The 20,315-nt window shown below is 35.8% G+C and overlaps 1 protein-coding gene across 6 annotated transcripts in view; it reads right to left on the bottom strand.

Annotated features, from left to right (window-relative positions):
- Window positions 1-20,315, bottom strand: part of PHKB (phosphorylase kinase regulatory subunit beta) — a 304,253-nt gene that overhangs the window by 105,961 nt on the left and 177,977 nt on the right. For 5 of the 6 annotated variants that reach the window (XM_088027349.1, XM_088027348.1, XM_088027350.1 and 2 more), the window contains 2 exons: window positions 12,010-12,168; window positions 648-742 (listed from right to left, as the gene is read on the bottom strand). In XM_088027349.1, coding sequence (XP_087883475.1) covers window positions 648-742; window positions 12,010-12,168 — 254 coding nt within the window. The remainder of the gene's footprint in view (window positions 1-647; window positions 743-12,009; window positions 12,169-20,315) is intronic. The other variant, XM_088027353.1, reaches the window with a different exon arrangement.

Genomic DNA, 20,315 nt, shown 5'->3' with positions numbered 1-20,315 from the left:
TGTTAACTGTTTGGAATCCCGGGCACACACTCAGGTTCATTCCCTTTCTCCTCAGGCAGTTTCCATAATCCACAACATTTTCATTTTACAGTCCTCATTACTGGTATCATTTAATACTTGAGGGTTTGCTCAAATCAACATCAATCTTGCTGATCCTGCAAACACTTATTCTGTTGACACAACACAGTCTGAATTCATAGCTACTAAATGTAAAAAATTTTAAATTATTCCTTCACCCAACATGTCACCAAATACTAAGAACACTCTGTCAGTCACTCAGTCCTGTCACAGACACACAGAAATGGACAGACATTAAGCATAGGGCTTTTCATGGGACCCCATTTCCACCTCATATATCCCCTTGCCCACACATACATACTATATCCTCCTGAAGGCATTCAACACCTTAAACTCAACCACTGTTAAGATGAAAACGTTTGCCTGGAAGACATCCTGTTGGATACATCTGACTCATACTTCTTCATTAACAAATAATCTTTTACAACAAGTATCTTAACTAACCAAAAAAGAGAAAAGCCTTGCCCTCAGAAAAAGCAATAAAAACCCATTCAGAATAAAATTTCTTTTTAATTAATCTTTAAATGTCTCTAGATGAGTCTAAATTAAGAAAAAAAAAATCTCCTTACTTGATTGGAAAACCTCATGCTCACGTTACGCTGATTCTGTAGTGGCACATAGCGCTGGACAGGATCAATGTCTTCAGGACTGATTAATTCATCAGCTGAAAAAAAAAAAAAGGGAAATGACATTATCAAAAATGCATCTGTGCAATACTATAAACCAACTAGACCTAATAGCAATAGAATACTTCATCCAACAAGAGCACAATATATATCCTCCTCAATGCACATAGAATATCTTCCATATACTAGGCCATAGAATAATCCTCAATAAATTTAAAGAATTAAAATTATACAAAGTATGATTCTGACCACAACAGAATGAAATTAGAAATCAATCAATAGGAAGAAATTTTAGCATTTCTTCTAATATATACACATATATATATAATTTCTTCTAGAATATAAATACGTGGAAATTAACTCACTCCTAAATAACCAATAAGTGAGAGAAGGAAACAAATGGGAAATTAGAAAATAGTTTCTAATACATGTTCTGATGAGATGACTGAAAATGAAGACACATACCAAAACTTATGGATATAGCTAAATCAATGCTCAGAGGAAAATCTGGAGCTGTAAATGCCTATACTAAACAGAAGAAAAACTTCAAATCAGTAACCTATTTTTCCATCTTAAGACAGCAGATGGAAAGAGAAAACTAAATCAAAAGCAAGCAGAAGGAAAGAAATAGTAAAGATTAGAGTGGAAGTTAATGAAACAGAATATAGAAAAGCAATAGGGAATATAAATGAAACCAGAAGTAGATTCTTGAAAAGCTCAAAAGTAGACAAAACTTTAGCTAGACTGATCAAGAAAAAAAGAAGACACAAATTACTAAATCAGGAATGGAAGTTACGAACATTATCACTGACCTTCAGGATTATATGACAATACTATGAACAAAATGTACACCAATGATTTAGATAACCTAGATGGATATGGACAAATTCCTAGAAACATACACATTACCAAAACTAATTCAAGAAGGACTAGAAAATATAAACAATTTTTTATTTATTATTTTTTAATTTTATTATGTTATGTTAATCACCATACATTACATCATTAGTTTTTGATGTAGTGTTCCATGATTCATTGTTTGCGTATAACACCCAGTGCTCCATTCAATACATGCCCTCTTTAATACCCATCACCAGGCTAACCCATCAGATTTTATTTATTTGAGTGAGAGAGAGCACACAAAGTGAGAGCGAGAGGGAGAAGCAGACTCCCCACTGAGCAGAGAGCCTGACACAGGACTCAAATCCAGGACCCTGAGATCAATAACCCTGAGCCACCTAGGTGCCCCTATAAACAGATTTATAACAAGTGACTGAAACCTTCTGGAAAAAACAAACAAAAAATAAATAAATAAAAACCCAGGACATCACGGCTTCACTGGTGAATTCTACCAGTTAAAAGAAGTAAACCAATCTTTCACACACTTTTCCAAAATAGTAGGGGAAATGCTTTCCAACTCATTCAAAGAGGCCAAAACTACAAAATCAAAACATAAATAACAAAGAAAACATGAGATAAATTGAACTTTGTCGAATTATAACCTTGTGGACCTCAAAGGACACGATGAAAAAAGTGAAATGACAACCCACAGAATGGGAGAAAATATCTGCAAATCATATATCTTTAAGGGACTTCTGTCTTGAATATATATAAAAAATCTTATTACTCAATAAAAAAAGACAACACAATTTAAAAATGGCCACAGTACCTGAATAGACACTTCTCCAACAAAGATACACAAATTACCAATAAGCACATGAAAAGATGACATTAAGTCATGGGAAATGCTTATCAAAATCATAATGAGATACCACTTCATATCCATTAGGATGCTATTATCAAAAAGCAGGTAAGAACAATGGTGGGAGAGGATGCAGAGAAACTGGAATCCTCATACCTTGTTAGACGGAATGCGTTACAGCACAGTTACTTTGGAAAACACTCTGGAATTTCTCAAAATGTTAAACACAGAGTTACCATATAACTCAGCAATTCTACCCCTAGGTATATACCCAAGAGAAATGAAAACATGTCAAACAAGAGAAAGTTCACAGCAGCATTATTCATAAAAGCAAAAAAATGGAAACACCCAAATGTCCATCACCAGATGAATGGATAAATCAAATGTGGTATGTACATACAATGGAATGTTATTTGACCATAAAAGGAATTAAGTGCTGATACATCAATGAACCTTGAAAACAGGCTAAGTGAAAAAAGCCAGTCACAAAGGCCAGGCATTATATGATTCAAGGTATATGAAATGTCTAGAATAGGCAAATCTACAGGGATAGAAAGTAGATTAATGAGTGTCCAGTGTTGGGGGAAAGGGTGAAGTGATTAGGGATGAGTGGGGAGTAACTGGGTATGAGGTTTTTTTGAAGGGTGATAAAAATATTCTAAAATTGTGGTGATGGTTGTACAACTCTCTGTGAATAAACTAAAAACCACTGAATTTAAACTTCGAATAGGTTAAGAGATAGTATATAAATTATACCTCAATAAAGCTGTTCTAAAAATAATATATTTGCATTCTCTCAAGAAAGGAAACCAGTTCATGAAGGGGAGACAAAGTGCTTCCTGATACTAAATTCTAAAAGATTTCTGAGGGCATTTTTCCTGGGGCACTAGCCAGCATGAAAGCAATGGCTTCAACTACTATTTTACTGTTGTACTGGAAGCCCTTTCACCTGGTAGTTCCTTGTGGCAACTATGGATAAAATCCAAGGACATAACAATGAAGGCAGTTTAGAGTGTTTGGAAGGAGAGGGTGGGGAGAAGGTGTTAAATCAGTGGTTCTCTGCTGTCTTCTGCTTTAACACCCCTCAGAGAGATTCAGAACCTAAGGCTCAATGGAGCAGGAATTCTCCATGGACGTGGAGAGGACTAGGCTAGGAAGGTGTGGTGGGAAAAAGACACTGAAATGTAATTCTGCATAACCTCGTTGGAGTGCAAGTTGGCAGTATCTATGCAAATTTACAGCAGGCATACTCTGTCCCAGAAACTGCACATCTATAAGGTGATATCTTAGTTATACTCAGACATGTAAAGGTAATTGAATAATAACATTTAAAAAAAAAAGAATTTAACTTCTCCCAAAGTGAATCAGCACAATTTTTGCTGCACTTAAGCTATGAAAATGTCTTCATTTCATATTTGATCTTCAGTTCTTTACTGATTACATAAAAATGACACGATGCTGAGTTTCATATAAAGTCATCTGTGTATAATATTTGGTAAAAAAAAAACTACACCTCATTTTCCATAGCTTTTTAGGTACTTCTTTTAGTCAGTGAATAATTCTGAAAAACAGAGCAGAGAGTCAACCACAGAAACACTTGTAAATTTCTTTGCAGCTGGGGTAATGCTTCTCATTATACAGGTATTTCTATTCTGGTTTAACTTGAGGGCACATGTGCAAGGCTATCCAAAAAAAAAATCACCAAAGGTGTTTTTCATAACTCTTGAAAGATGTTTTTAATAATAATAAAAGTGATATTAATGATAGCATGACAAGAAAAAGGAGGAACAGCGCAGCCACGGCTGCCTCTGCCACAGGAAGCACAGCAACACTCACACGGTGCGTATAATGTTCCTCGCCTCATTTGAGCATTTCATGTAAATTAATTCATTAATCCTCACCACAACCTTGTCATTTTACAGATGACAAAATGGAGGTGTGGAGGGGCTGAGCCACTTGCACACAGCAGGTAAATGACAGTTTAGATTCAAGCACAGTCTCTCTCTCGAGTCTTCACTCATAGCCCAGACTAATCTTACCCTTTAAGAACACTGACACTGCACACAACACAGATGGAAAAGATATCAAGAGGAGAAAACATTAAACAAATAATTTAGACCTCGATAGGTTATATTTTTCCTATTCAAATCACAGAACATTCTTCTACCTCTGAAAAAAGTATACTTTTGCAAAACTTAAACCAAACCAATATGGGCTTAATTATGGCAAATACCACCATATAATTTCTATTTATTAATATCAGTTGAGCTCATGATGCAGGGTTGATTAGTACAGTGATATTCTAAATAGCACCAAATTATTTCCCTATCTCATTTGTCTGATCACTGAGATGTGAAAAAATTTCCACTACCAACAAGCATTTTACATAATTAATGTTTCACTGTCTTTCTACAGAAATGAAATTCTATCTTTATTATTTTGTTATTTATAAATGACGACAGAAAAATTAAGAAATCTTATATCCTTGGAAAGAATAAATGCTAATCAATCAAAATTGATATGGATCAAACAGTTAACCAAGTCTCTTGAAAAACCTTATTTCTTTGCATTTCCTTCTCATTTCTCTATTTGTACTGCATCTATATATCTAGCTTGACATTCCAACTTATACCACGTGCTCATCTATAACCCCACAAGCTGTATGCTTCTCATTCATGGCTATTCCCCATTTTCTAGCACAGCATCTGCCATACAGTAGGCACTCAAAAGACTTATTAAACAAAATAATAAGCTGGTGGGTTAACAAATTTGGAAACATCAATTGCTGTAATCATTGCTTTAATTTCCATAATGGTAAAAGTGACTAATGTCTCAAAAGATCAGGTTAATGGACATTTTTTTTTTCCACTTCATTGATTTTTAACATTTGGGAGGCAAAACAGAGCTCCTCACTGTGCCGATTCCCTGTCACTGGCTTTCTGGTGAAGAGTGAAAGCCTGAAAGAACTTGTGCCCGACCAACTACAGAATATGTAAAATGAGAATAAGGGAACAAGGATAAAAGAGCAATGGCTTTCTACATTTCACAGTATAGTACCAAACCTCACAGATAATCAAGCATTTCTGTAAATAGGCACAGCTGTCTTTAAAGACAACAGATTAGGTTCATTAATATTTATATGTTTTGGTGTGTAGAAATTTTATGAAAAATACACCGTGTTTACTTCAGTCATTATTGAAATTAAAAGGAAACATCAAGAAGAATTTTTGTTTCTTTAATAAAGTGACAATTCAAAGGAAATTTAACAGAGCAAGTATTTTTTATCATGACCCCAAAATTACATAGGACACACTAAAATAGGCTCAGCAGATAATTTATAGGGTAAAATTATGTGCTTCAAAGCCTAACTGCTTCTCTGCTGCCATGACACATATTAGTAACACATGTATTAAGAAATAAGCTACAGAGAAAAAGAAAATGTAGATCCTCAACCTCATACACTATACCAAAAAAATTCAAATTTATAAATGTTTTTAACTCACTTGACTAACAGGGATGGATTTCTTAAAATTGAATGTTAAATTCCATGGCCAGAATTAAATTGAAAAATAATGATAGATCTAATTATATAAAGATTTTAAATTTTGTTCCTCAAAAAGCAATGCAAAACAGTTCAGAGGCAAACAAACTAGGAAAATACCAAAGAGGTTTAGTACACCTAATATATAAAACATTCATGCAGACTGATAAGAAAACCCATAAAAATCAAGGTTAAATGGGCAAAGCAAACCAGACAATTCATAGAGGACAAAAAATGACAACAATAAGCATGTAAATGAAAACAGGATACAAATTAATATCTTATTAAGTTAGCAAGGTTTTTATCTTTAATGAGCATACTTAATGCCACAAAGGTTAGAGGTGATACAATCACCCTGCAGACTCCTGAATAAGTCAGTAAAGTGTCAGTCATGGGCTATGTGACCTTGGGTGAGTTGCTAAACTCTTCTGAGCCTCAGTTATGACATATGGTATCCATCTCATAGAGAAGCTAGGAGGATTACCTAGTATAATACTTATAAAGGACAGAGCACAGAATCGGATACATTTTAAGGCAGGTATTATTAGTATTTCTGGGAAACAGTCTGACAGTATATATGCAGTCTTCTCAGACTCTAGGCATCACTGTTTTTATATTCAATTTTACTAATATATTTAAGCATAGGATCATAAATTTTTATACAAGTTTTCTAGCCCTAGTAGCAATTCAACTAAAAATTTTAGTTTTAAGAAAGCCAGAAATTTATATAATAAGGTAAAGGAGGAAAATCTTCTTAGGTGAAGCTTTTAAAGGCATACTGTGTTACATGCACTCTCAAGATGTTTATAATGCCGGCTGCACAGAAATCCCACTTTAGGGCGCTAGCAGTCACACAGATACCATGAAAAAGATAACAAAAGTGCTTAGAAATCGATGTTTCTGCTTGAAGTTTCCTGAAGTGTAACAGCTGGGAAATCTCTTAGCAACCACAATGTAGAAATATATCTGTATAATCTTATCTGTTCGTTTTATCTTTAACTGATCAGTACCAAAACCATGTGCTATACTGAGGAAGGAGTCAACTGCATTTGAGGTCAAGAGACCAATGAAAATCAAGACCAGTTTCTTATGTCCTCATGCACACTAGGGGGCACTTGATCACTAACTTCAGCTTTAAAAAGCATTAGATATCCAGGTTTAATCAGTAGCTTTTATATCTGATGTCAATTGGGCAAAAAATACCATGAATGAAATCAAATGCAAATGGACTCACCTTAGTTATAAACATTGGAAAAAGGAAGTAGTATATCAGAATAACTAGGCTGCCCTCAGAGAGACAGATAAATCTCCTACGTTGTCACATTCTTGCTGTAAGAGCTACTGGATATCAGGGACTAGCATACAGTAGTCCTCTACAAATAGCTGCTAAATCACTGAGATGAATGGTTAAGTAGCAACTAGGGAAGCATTTTATTCTTGTGATGTTTTGTGGCTATGGGGATACCTACAAGGAGGGCCCATGAGCACCCTGAGTTGCCTGGTTAATAAGAACTATGAAATACATTTTAACAAATACTATCTCCTAAATGGTGGCTGAGAGAGGGAGCGAGGGTAGAAGGAAGTACAGGAAATGGAACCATTAAAGTATGTATCTGTCCTACAGTAAATGCTTTATGTATATTTTTTCATCAGTTAATCCTTATAAAAATAAAGAAACTGATGATATGAAAGTTAAGAAAATTCTTCAAGTCATGTAAGAAGTAAATAGTAGAAACTGAATTGAAATCCTGAACTGTCTAGTTCCTTAAGTTTATGAATCCAAAACTGTTAATCTTTCCATCACAGTCCAAGAAAAAGATGAAGAAAAGAAAAAAAGGAAGAGAAACTAGCAGAGAAGGAAGTGAAGGAAAAAGATGATTATATTAGAGAAATAATTTATATCAAATGGTTGGTTACAAGTGTGCTAGGTGTTAACAATCATTTAAAATATAGTTTCTACTGGAAAATAAATTGGATTCCAAATAATGACTTACCAAAGAACATTAGACACCCAAGAAATTAAGTTGGGAACTTTATATGTATATAACATTTTGAATATTTTAAAGTACCTCTATATCTATTTTATCACTTTAAAAGTCCCTTATTAACACCGCTAGAAAATTCAATAACACCCACCTCAAAAAGAAAAAAAGAATCCTTTGTGAAATTCAAGAAAATTTTCATTCACCTGAATATTCTGGGAGTTTGTGTGTGTTGGAGAGAAAGTTGTAGTTAATTAAAATTGCTCAATATTTTCAGGGCATCTGGGTGGTGCAGTTGGTTGAGCATCCAACTCTTGGTTTCGGCTCAGGTCATGATCTCATGGGTCATGAGATCGAGCCCCACATCGGGCTCTGCACTCAGCGGGGAGTCTGCTTGAAGATTTTCTCCCTCTGCCCCCCACTCTTACATTTTCTGCTTCTAAAATAAATTAAATCTTTAAAAAAATTGCTCAATATTTTCAAGTTTAATCAGAGAACATGCCTTGTTTCAACTCTTGATATTTATTATTAGTGTTTTCAAAGTATCCATCCTAAAAAAAATTCTTCCATCCACCTATCTTAAGTTATAAAGTATATAACGCTCTAATCTTTAATGTTTTGGCATCTTATAGTGGTGCCTAAATGAAGGTCATGATCATGAATGTCTGATGTATACAGGATAAGGAAAGTTAACTGCATATATGTTGAAAAGAAAAGCTAAAGTCTAGAAGTCAGATATTTTTTAAAGCTAAACAACTGGTATGTTAGTTTCTCTTTTTAAAAACACTGAATAAGAACATATATTAAAATTAAGTAATGGCTTTGGGGAAGTTTTAGAGTAAGTTATCATTAACTTTGTTATATTTCTCGCTTTCTTAACCTCAAAAAAAATTCAATCCAAAGATCATGATTTTCAAGTGACTTTTTATGTGATAAATACTTTTAAAGTTATTTTTGCAAAACACTTAAGAAGGTACATCTCAAAGATACAAATGTAGTGATCTGAAAGGACACCTGCACCCCAATGTTTACAGTAACAGTGTCCACAATAGCCAAACTATGGAAAGAGCCCAGATGTCCATTGACAGATGAATGGATAAAGAAGATGTGGTTTATATACACAATGGAATATTATGCAGCCACAAAAAAACCCCCAAAATCTTGCCATTTGCAACAACATGGAACCAGAGGGTATTATGCTAAGCGAAATAAGTCCATCAGAGAAAGACATGTATCATATGATCTCACTGATATGTGGAATTTAAGAAACAAAACAGGATCATAGGGGAAGAGAGGAAAAAATAGAACAAGATGAAACCAGAGAGGGAGACAAACCATAAAAATGCTTAATCACAGGAAACAAACTGAGGGTTGCTGAAGGGTGGGGCTGGAGGGATACGGTAATTGGGTGATGGACATTAACGAAGGCATGTGATATAATGAACACTGGGCATTGTATAAGACTGATGAATCACAGGCCTGTACCTCTGAAGCCAACAATACATTACATGTTGATTAACTGAATTTAAATAAAAAAATGTTTTTAAAAAAAGGTACTACAGACTGATCATCTCTTACATGGACAGTTTCTAAATTTCCAAATTCCAGTAACGATTAAAGGTATAGCCAATGATCATTTTATTCTAAGACAAGTCAAATATTATACCTTAAAATATGTCTTACCTGGTTTAAAATAAACATGTTTATAATTTATTAACCTATTTTATAGCAACCACTGATTTTCTTAAAATCTAAATTTTCTAAAAGGAAAAATACTGTAATAATTTACCATTTTCTAAGAATACACAGGGTAGTTCAGGTCTTAGGCTAGGAAACAGCATATTGAGTCTTTTTGCTCTAACAATGGGATGAAAGTCACATAATTTTGTTGGATAGTTATTCATTAGGGTGTATATATATATATATATATACAAGCAAAATATTGTTATTAGATTTCACTGGATACAAACTGGCCTGAATTAGTAAAAGTCACATATTATAGAATAATTTCAAAGATTTACTGTTCTATTATTTTCAGGTAACTCCAATTAACTGCCCACAAAATTCTGACAAGCAGATATCCAACCAAGCCTCCTTTAATGAACAAATAAGACTTTGTTAGTAAAAAGTGCCTGGAATCTCAATAACATCCATAGAAATTTGATGTTCTTGGGGGCAAGTAAACAACACTTAAGAGCAACTAAATGATTTAGTCTTCCGAGATCTTACTCATCTTAACCAAGTGAGTTTGTTAACCAAATGACACACAGCTAGGTCATAGTTTGCAACACACATTTTGTATGTTCTTAACTGCCTTTTTAGAAGCTCAGCAGGGAAAAAAGAAATTGACTCTTTCTTTGAAGTGTTTCTTCTTTTTGGTCATGAAACAGATGAGAAGGTATGGCCTGGACTATTTCTGTTCACACTTGTCTTAACATAAGGAAATGCTATCTACACTCAAAATCTGTCTACATTCAATACATTTATTTTAGAGTAAAGAAGGTCCAATGCTTTTTTACTGATTGATACTATTTTCAATTTCTTCCTTTTTAAAAGCCCAAGTTGCTTATGTATAATACAGTCAATTCTGCATTCCCAATTCATTAGCCTTCTCAATTTTATTCAGAGACTTTGCTAAATAGCACTCTTTCTAGCACTCAATCACAGACCAGATATAGAGCAAAAAGAAGGATGATACAGGTTTAGATCTCAAATTCAATATCCCAAGTTCCAGTTTTCAACATCAGAATCAGAAAAATTTCATGTTCAATTGTAATTTCCAAGCTGCAGTATATAGGAATGTATGATTCTGATGTTAAAATTCTTGTCTTTAGGTCAGTTAACTACTCCTTTACTACCACATGTTTTATTCAGCTGTATCACCAGAAGGCTTCTTTGTATTCATGCTAGTGGGATGGAAATAACTTCCTAACCAGAGATAACCTTGCCAACTTGGCTTGATTCTAAGAAAACTACTTCATGTATGTATTTTTTTTTCTTTTGGAAAATCTAAAAGCAAAACCTGTATAAATAATAACTCCTTATCAAAAAGCTGTCCCCTTAAAAGAAGAAAATTTTTCTACAGGTTCTTAAATTAGCATTAAGTATATTTGGAGACCCAGAAAATGCAGTTAGGAAACAAGCAAATTGAAAAGAGCATTAACTTAATTTTCTCTTCTTTGGTTAGCTTCTGTGTGCTCTTATATGTCATTTGTGTAAAGCTTGAATTGGAAACCTGAAATATTCTTCCCTAATGGAATGTAAAAAAAAGAAACCAAAGATGATTACTCTTACAACACAAATTTGGCATTTATGCAGTAATACTGGGAAAAACAAAGACAATAACACTACTTCACATAATAAGCAGTTCTTCTACTGCAGGTACAGGTATTTACAATCAGCCTGTTTCATAATTTGTTTGCCATTAAGGAATTCTGACTCTAATATGATAGGCTTTTTGATGGGAATGCTAGTAATATTTAAAATTTTAGCAAGCAATGATGCAGAAAGATGCATAATAGTACTTTTGTGTGTGTGTGTTCATTAAATTAGCTTTCATTTCATTGTGTCCACAGAGTACTCATAGTCAGCACAAGTTTTAGAATAAACTGGAAAATCTTCAAAAAATTGTGAATAATGCTCCCATTAAGCCTCTAAGCTAACTGAGTAAATTGCCAATGTATATTTATGGGAAAGAAGAGAACTCTGAGATAACCAATTCCTTTTGGCAAGTGGTTTACTAAAGCTATGACCAAGCATAAAATCAGAATTTTTTAATGTTACATAAAAGTAACTCAAAGTTCCCACAGCGTCCTGCTAGAAACCTATGCACCAAGCTGAATGAAGCCCCTAAATGATCATAATGCTACCCACACCTACTTGACATTCTTCGCAGAAAATGTCCATCATTATTCAATGAAACAGACACATTAATATACCTTTACATACTAAGAAACTCCCCCAAGACCTCTTAACAGTATGAAACAACACCCAAATCCAAGAAAGATGTCAGCAAAAATATACTTATTTCTAACAGCTTGATACCAAGGGGAAAAAATGTTCCCAACCTTCTTCACTTACCCAGGAGTTTTGCAATGATATAAAGGGCTTGTCCCCAAAGAAAGAGTTTCCCATCACGGCCACAGTTGCTAGGAAATCGCTTTTGACTACCAGGGTTTCTTTTCTCATATTCTACAAAATCAGCTGGCACATAATAGTACTTTGGTATGACAGGATAACCTATGGAATTTAAAAATAAATATTTGAAATATAAAAATCAGTGTCCTCCCCAAACTTTCAAGAAACTGCAACGTTTGAGAGCAGAGAGAGATAGGTCATAAAGGAAGTAACAGATTTGACAGGTTACAGGAAACTGGATATACTGGCTTTCAGAAACTGCCAATGAAAAACATGAAAAAAGCTCCTGGATTTTAAAACATTAATTTGACAGCATATGTTATCTGTTAGCCAATAACGTGTACATAATCTCCTTTAACAACATTTAGTTTTAACAACTTTAAATGAATCAATAAAAATACAGTATGCAAACATTTAGAGCCATAGAAGTTTTCTTTAATTAGGATTAGTCCATAGAAGCATTACAAATGAGATACTGTGTAATCTCAAATGAAGAATTATAACCCTGAGCCATTGCTTAAAGCAAAGAAATCCCCATTTTAAACATTAAATCCACTATCTACCATACAATATCACTGAAGAGAAAAAAAAAATCCACCCTCCCCTGTGACCAACTTGTTTAAAAACATTTCTTGAAGGGCACGGGGTGTTACATATAAATGATGAATAACTAAATTCTACTCCTGAAACCAATACTACCCTATACGTTAACTAACTTGAATATAAATAAAATCCTGGAAATAAATAAATTCCTTGATAGAAACTAAAATTTATTATTTAAAGCCTAAAATCTTTGTAGGTGACATGAAAGAAAAAAGAAAAAACACTCTTGTAGAATGCTACAGAAGACTTTTTGTACTATCAGCCCATAGTAAACTAATTTTTCTTAATAAAATTACACAGATTTCCCCAAAATTTGCTTCCTTCATACATCAACCGTGATATTTGGTTTATTTATTTTAAATTCAAGTATTTATTTATTTTAAATTCAATCACCCAACATACAGTACATCATTAGTTTTTGATATAATGTTCAATGATTCATTAGTTGCATGTAACACCCAGTGCTCATCACATGACGTGCCCTTCTTAATGTCCATCACCCAGTTACCCCATCCCCCCACCCACTTCCCTTTCTGCAACCCTCAGTTTGTTTCCCGAGTCAAGAGTCTCATATGGTTTGTCTCCATCTCAGATTTCTTCCCATTCAGTTTCCCCTTTCTTTCCCTATGGTCCTCTGCACTATTCCTTATGTTTCACATATGAGTGAAACCATATAATTGTCTTTCTCTGACTGACTTATTTCACTTAGCATAATCCCTTCCAGTTCCATTCATGTCGATGTAAATGGTAGGTATTCATCCTTTCTGATGGCTGAGTAATATTCCATTGTATATATGAACCACATCTTCTTTATCCATTCATCTGCTGAAGGATGTCTGGGCTCCTTCCACAGTTTGGCTGTTATGGAAATTGCTGCTATGAACACTGGGCTGCATGTGCCCCTTCTTTTCACTACATCTGTATCTTTGGAGTAAATACCTAGTAGTGCCATTGCTAGGTCATAGGGTAGCTCTATTTTTAACGTCTTAAGGAACCTCCAAACTGTTTTCCAGAGTGGCTGTACCAGTTTGCATTCCCACCAACAGTGTAAGAGGATTCCCCTTTCTCCACAACCTCGTCAACATTTGTTGTTCCCTGTTTTGTTAATTTTAGCCATTCTGACTGGTATCTGAGGTGGTATCTCATTGTGGTTTTGATTTGTATTTCCCTGATGGCAAGTGATGTGGAGCATTTTTTCATGTGTCTTTTAGCCATTTGTATGTCTTCTTTGGAGAAGTATCTGCTCATGTCTTTGGCCCATTTCTTCACTGGATTATTTGTTTTTTGGGTGTTGAGTTTGAGAAGTTCTTTATAGATCTTGGATACCAGTCGTTTATCTGTAATGTCTTGCAAATATCTTCTCCCATTCCATAGGTTCCCTTTTAGTTTTGTTGACTGTTTCCTTTGCTGTCCCAATAGTTTATTTTTGCTATTGTTTCCCTTGCTTTAGAGACCTGTCTTGAAAGAAGTTGCTGTGTCCAAGGTCGAAGAGGTTGCTGCTTGTGTTCTCCTCTAGGATTTTGATGGATTCCTGTCTCACATTGAGGACTTTCATCCATTTTGAGTTTATCTTTGTGTATGGTGTGAGAGAATGGTCCACTTTCATTCCTCTGCATGTGGCTGATTTTCCCAGCACCATTTATTGAAGAGACTGTCTTTTTTACATTGGATATTCTTTCCTGCTTTGTCAAAGATTAGTTGACCATTAGTTGAGGGTCCATTTCTGGGGTCTAATATTCTGTGCCATTAACCTATGTGTCTGTTTTTGTGCCAAAACCATGCTGTCTTGATGATCACAGCTTTATAATATACCTTGAAGTCTGGCATTGTGATGCCTCCAGCTTTGGTTTTGTTGTTTTTTTTTTATTTTTCAACATTCCCCTGGCAATTCGGGGTCTTTCCTGGTTCCACACAAATTTTAGGATTGTTTGTTCCACCTCTGTGAAAAATGTCAATGGTATTTTGATAGGGATTGCATTGAAACTGTAGATTGCTCTGGGCAGAATAGACATTTTAACAATGTTTATTCTTCCTATCCATGAGCGTGGAATGTTTTTCCATCTCTTTGTGTCTTCCTCAACTTCTTTCTTAAGTATTCTGTAGTTTCTAGTGCACAGATCTTTAACTCTTTGGTTAGGTTTATTCCTAGGTATCTTACGGTTTTTGGTGCAATTGTAAATGGGACTTATGCCTTAATTTCTCCTTCTTCAGTCACAGGTTAGTGTATAGAAATGCAACTGATTTCTGTGCAGTGATTTTGTATCCTGCCACGTTGCTGAATTGCTGTACGAGTTCTTGTCACTTGGGAGTGGAGTCTTTTGGATTTTTCACATAGAGTATCATGTCATCTGTGAAAAGTGAGAGTTTGACTTCTTTGTTGCCAATCTGAATGCCTTTTATTTCTTTTTGTTCTCTGATTGCTGAGGCTAGGACTTCTAGTACTATGTTTAAAAATAGTTGTGAAAGTAGTCATCCCTGTCCTGTTCCTGACCTTAGGGAAAAGCTCTCAGTTTTTCCCCATTGAGAATGATATTTGCTGTGGGCTTTTAACAGATGGGTTTTATGATATTAAGGTATGTTCCCTCTAACCCTCCACTGTGAAGAGTTTTAATCAAGAAACGATGCTGTATTTTGTCAAATGCTCTTTCTGCATCAATTGAGAGGATCACATGGTTCTTGTCTCTTCTTTTGTTAATGTAATCTATCACGGTGATTGATTTGGGTTTGCTGAACGACCCCCACAGCCCAGGAATAAATCCCACCTGGTCGTAGTGAATAATCCTTTTAATGTACTGTTGGATCCTATTGGCTAGGATCTTGGGTGAGTATTTTGGCATCCACGTTCATCACGGATATTGGTCTGTGATTCTCCTTTTTGATGGGTCTTTGCCCAGTTTGGGGATCATGGTAATGCTGCCACATAGAATGAGTTTGGAAGTTTTCCTTCCATTTCTGTTTTTTTTGAAACAGCTTCAACAGAATAGGTATTATTTCTTCTTTAAATGTTTGGTAGAATTCCCCTGGGAAGCCATCTGGCCCTGGAGTCTTGTTTTTGGGGAGGTTTATAATTACTGTTTCAATTTCCTTACTGGTTATTGGTCTGTTCAAATTGTCTATTTCTTCCTGTTTCAGTCTTGGTACTTTATAAGTTTCCAGGAATGTATCCATTTCTTAGAGATTACCTAGTTTGTTAGCATATACCTGCTGGTAATAAGTTCTAATAATTGTCTCCATTTCCTTGGTATTAGTCATGATCTCTCCCCTTTCATTCATGAATTTATTAATTTGGTTCCTTTCTCTTTTCTTTTGGATACGTCTGGCCAGAGGTTTATCGATCTTATTAATTCTTTCAAAGAAGCAGCTTCTAGTTTCGTTGATCTATTCTACTGTTCTTCTGGTTTCTATTTCATTGATTTCTGCTCTAATCTTTATTATTTCTCTGCTCCTGCTTGGTTTAGGCTTTATTTGCTGTTCTTCCTTCAGGTACTTTACATGTAAGGTTAGCTTGTGCATTTGGGATTTTTCTAATTTTTTGAGAGAGGCTTGGATGGCTATGTACGTCCCTCTAAGGACCGTTTTTGTAGTATCCCATAAGTTTTGAACAGATGTGTTTTCATATTCATTGGTTTGCATGAATTGTTTAAGTTCTTCTTTAATTTGCTGGTTGACCCATTCATTATTTAGCAGGATGTTCTTTAACCTCCAACTGTTTGAGTTCCTTCCATATTTCTTCTTGTGGTTGAGTTACAGTTTCAAAGCATTTTGGTCTGAAAATATACAGGGAATAATCTCACTCTTTTGGTATTGGCTGAGACCTGATTTGTGATGCAGTATGTGATCTATTCTGGAGAAAGTTCCAATGTGCACACGAGAAGAATAAGTATTCTGTTGTTTTAGGATGGAATGTTCTGTACCTATCTATGAAGTCCATCTGGTCCAATGCGTCATTCAAAACTCTTGTTTCTTTGTTGATCTTCTGCTTAGATGATTGTTGTGAGTGGAGTGTTGAAGTCTCCTACTATTAATGTATTATTATCAATATGTTTCTTTATTTTGGTTATTAACTGGCTTATATAGTTGGCTGCTCCCATGTTGGGGATATAGATATTTACAATTGTTAGATCTTCTTGTTGGATAGTCCCTTTTAAGTATGATATAGTGTCCCTCTACATCTCTTATTACGGTCTTTGGTTTAAAATCTAATTTGTCTGATAGGAGGATTGCTACCCCAGCTTTCTTTTGAGGTCTGTTGGCATGGTAAATGGTTCTCCATCCCCTCACTTTCAATCTGGAGGTGTCTTTAGGTTCAAAATGAGTCTCTTGTAGACAGCATGTGGATAGGTCCTGCTTTTTTATCCAATCTGAAACCCTGTGTCTTTTGATGGGAGTATTCAGCCCATTTACATTCAGAGTAACTACTGAAAGATATGAATTTAGTGCCATCGTATTGCCTGTAAAGTCCCTGTTTCTTTAGACTGTCTCTGTTACTTTCTGGTCTATGTTATTCTTGGGGTCTCCTTTCCCTTACAGTATCCCCCTTAACATTTCTTGCAGGCCTGGCTTGGTGGTCACATATTCTGTCTGTCTGTCCTGGGAACTCTTTCTCTCTCCTTCCATTCTAAATGATAGCCTTTCTGGATAAAGTATTATTGCCTGCATTTTCTTCTCATTTAGTACCCTGAATATATCTTGCTAGCCCTTTCTGGCCTGCCAGGTTTCTGTGGACAGGTCTGATATTAATCTCCTCTCCCTAGCTGCTCTCAGGATAACTTCTTTGGCTCGATGATTTGCAAGCTTTACTATTACATGTTGGGATGTTGATCTGTTTTTATTTATTTTGGGAGGGGTCCTCTCTGCCTCTTGGACATGAATGCTTGTTTCCTTCCCCAGATTAGGGAAGTTCTCAGCCATGATCTGCTCAAATCTACTTTCTAGCCCTCTCTCTCTTTCCACCCCATCTTGGATCCCGATGATTCTGACATTGGTTCTTTTCAAGGCATCATTAAATTCTCTAAGCCTTTCTTCATGGGCTATCAGTTGTTTCCCTGTCTTTTCCTCAACTTCTTTGCTTTCCACCAACCTGTCCTCTAGATCACTTATTCTCTCTTGTGCCTCACTGACCCTAGCTGTTAGAGCATCCAATTTAGACTGCATCTCATTCATAGCATTTTTACATTCGGCTTGATTAGATCTCATTTCCACCCTTACAGATTCTGTATTGTCATGTGTGCTTTTTTCAAGCCTAGCTATTAACTTTATAATTGCTATCCTAAATTCTATCTCTGACATCTTGCTTATATCCATATAGATTAGCTCTGTGGCAGAGAACATTGCCTCTGGTTCCTTCCTTTGTTGTTGAGTTCCTACTTCTAGTCATTCTGCCCAAGGAAGGATGGATCAGCTAATGAACAAAGTCCAAAATATCAACCATGACCCAAGCAAAATGCACCAGAGAAAAAATCTGAAGTGGTCTGCAGCCACCATAGAAAAGTGAACAAAGCTGAAATGAACAAAACAATAAAAATTGGGGCGGGTGGGGAGGGGTTGGGAGTATAATCTCTCAGATTGGACAAAGCAGGGTGATCTATTTGTTCCTGAATGAATTTAGGTCTGTGTGTTAGAAGACACTACATCCCCAAACTGCAAAGAAAACAATGTTTATATATAAAATAAAATTTAATAGAATGAAAAAAGGACTAGAATGAGGCATAAATCTATAAAAATTGGGGGGGGTGGGGAGGGGTTGGGAGTATAATCTCTCAGATTGGACAAAGCAGGGTGATCTATTTGTTCCTGAATGAATTTAGGTCTGTGTGTTAGAAGACACTACATCCCCAAACTGCAAAGAAAACAATGTTTATATATAAAATAAAATTTAATAGAATGAAAAAAGGACTAGAATGAGGCATAAATCTATAAAATGTAGATGAGAAAAAAAGGTTAAAAGCAACTTAAAAACATAAAGTGGTAAAATGAGGATGTAGTTGCAACAGGAAAAAGGTAAAAAAAAAAAAAAGTAAAATTTTAGACTGAACGAAAAACAAGCCGTGAGGAAACACCTGGAGCTCAATATATTATTTTCCCCTGGTGCTGAAGTTTTACAGTCTGTGGAATCTATTAGCTTGTCATTTACCTGTTCTTCCAGTCTGTCTTCTGGGGGAGGGGCCTCCTGTTCTGCTTCTCAGGTTTCTTTGCCTAGTCAGACCTTGTCAGGGGGATGGGCTCAAGGTGAACTGGTCCTCTGTGAGGCTTTTGTTCCCCAGTGGCTTTCCTCACCTCTTCGGAGGGTCAGAGCAAAAATGGCCTTGATTGGATCCCTGGCCCAGAGCCACAAGATCACGGACCCCTTCTTCAATAAACTCTCTGGGTCAAACTCTCTGGGTCTCCACTTCTGTGTGCACCAAGCTCCTCAGAAACCCGAGGGTCACGGGGACTGCAATTCTCCCAGGGGAATTCCCAGAGACCTGCGAGCATCTCTGCATTTTGCATCTTCAGGACTGCGAGCATTTGTGGGCTCATGCGCATGCACCCTGCCCCACCACTCCCAGGTTCCGTCTGGGTGCCGCTCTATTGTCCTTCCCAGAGTTGCTGCCACCGTGAGAGCTGTTGCCTGGTCATTTGGACCCTCCCAGGGGTTGGTAACCGACCCATACGTCCCAGTATTTTTCTGGGTGCTCAGGCAAAGAGCAGTCTCCCTACCAGCCTGGCTCGCAGTTTATGGTGACCTGAGCTGAGAGTCCCTCCTGGGCTCACTGACCGTAACCAGATTCCCCGCTCTGCTGCTTCGGCACTCTATTGATTCAGGCACCTTGGTTCTTTCTGTGTCTCCTGGGATCCTGGGACCACAGTGACCCACCTACAATTCTGCCTTTTCCATTCCCTGAGCCCCTTTCAGAAAGGCAATCAATAGTGATATTTGTATCTAAAACCAGTAAAAAGGTCTATGATACACAAAGAATAATTTGAACATCACTCTCTGAACATGATAGAGACTAAACTGTGGTACACTAAACTACCCTACAATGCATCAACGATCTGATTCAAGGGGTCGGATTTCAAATATTATATTCATCACAGCACACATTACATTATTTCTCACATTGGACAAATTATTATTTGGAGTATAAAAATATAAATAACTGATTTCAAAAATTAATATTTATTTGAAATTCAATGTTTATCTACAAATATTTCACTACTTTAACATTACAAGTATTTTAAAGGGTGAGCACATATTGTGAAGTTTTTATTTGAAGATACTTGTGGAAAACCATAAAGGATATCACAAACTTTACCTGAGGGAGGAATGGGGCCCAGTGCTGTAATTGCACATTCGTGCACTGGTCCATAGGACCACCCATTTTTTACCCATACATCATGATTTTTCACTTTCAGATAAATGTTTTTAAAGCTGTTTATTCAAGAGAATATGTTCTTATTTTATTAAGACTTCAAATCCCCAAAGTATCTGGAGCTTCTTCTTTGGAATTCTTTGAGAATTAGTTTTCTAGTCATACTGAAAAATCAGTTACATTCTTTTATGGGCCCTGCTGGTGTTTAACCAAAACCAATATACTACTCAAAAAAGTCTTTTAGCCATTTCTAAAATATTAATCCCAGCCTCAAAGGATGATAAATTAGCACAA

Source organism: Eumetopias jubatus, unplaced genomic scaffold (genome assembly GCF_037043125.1).
Source record: "Eumetopias jubatus isolate StellerSeaLion01/CBP00866 unplaced genomic scaffold, mEumJub1_p1.0 scaffold_10, whole genome shotgun sequence".
Taxonomy (NCBI): Eukaryota; Metazoa; Chordata; class Mammalia; order Carnivora; family Otariidae; genus Eumetopias; species Eumetopias jubatus.
This window is presented reverse-complemented; position numbering and strand designations above follow the sequence as displayed.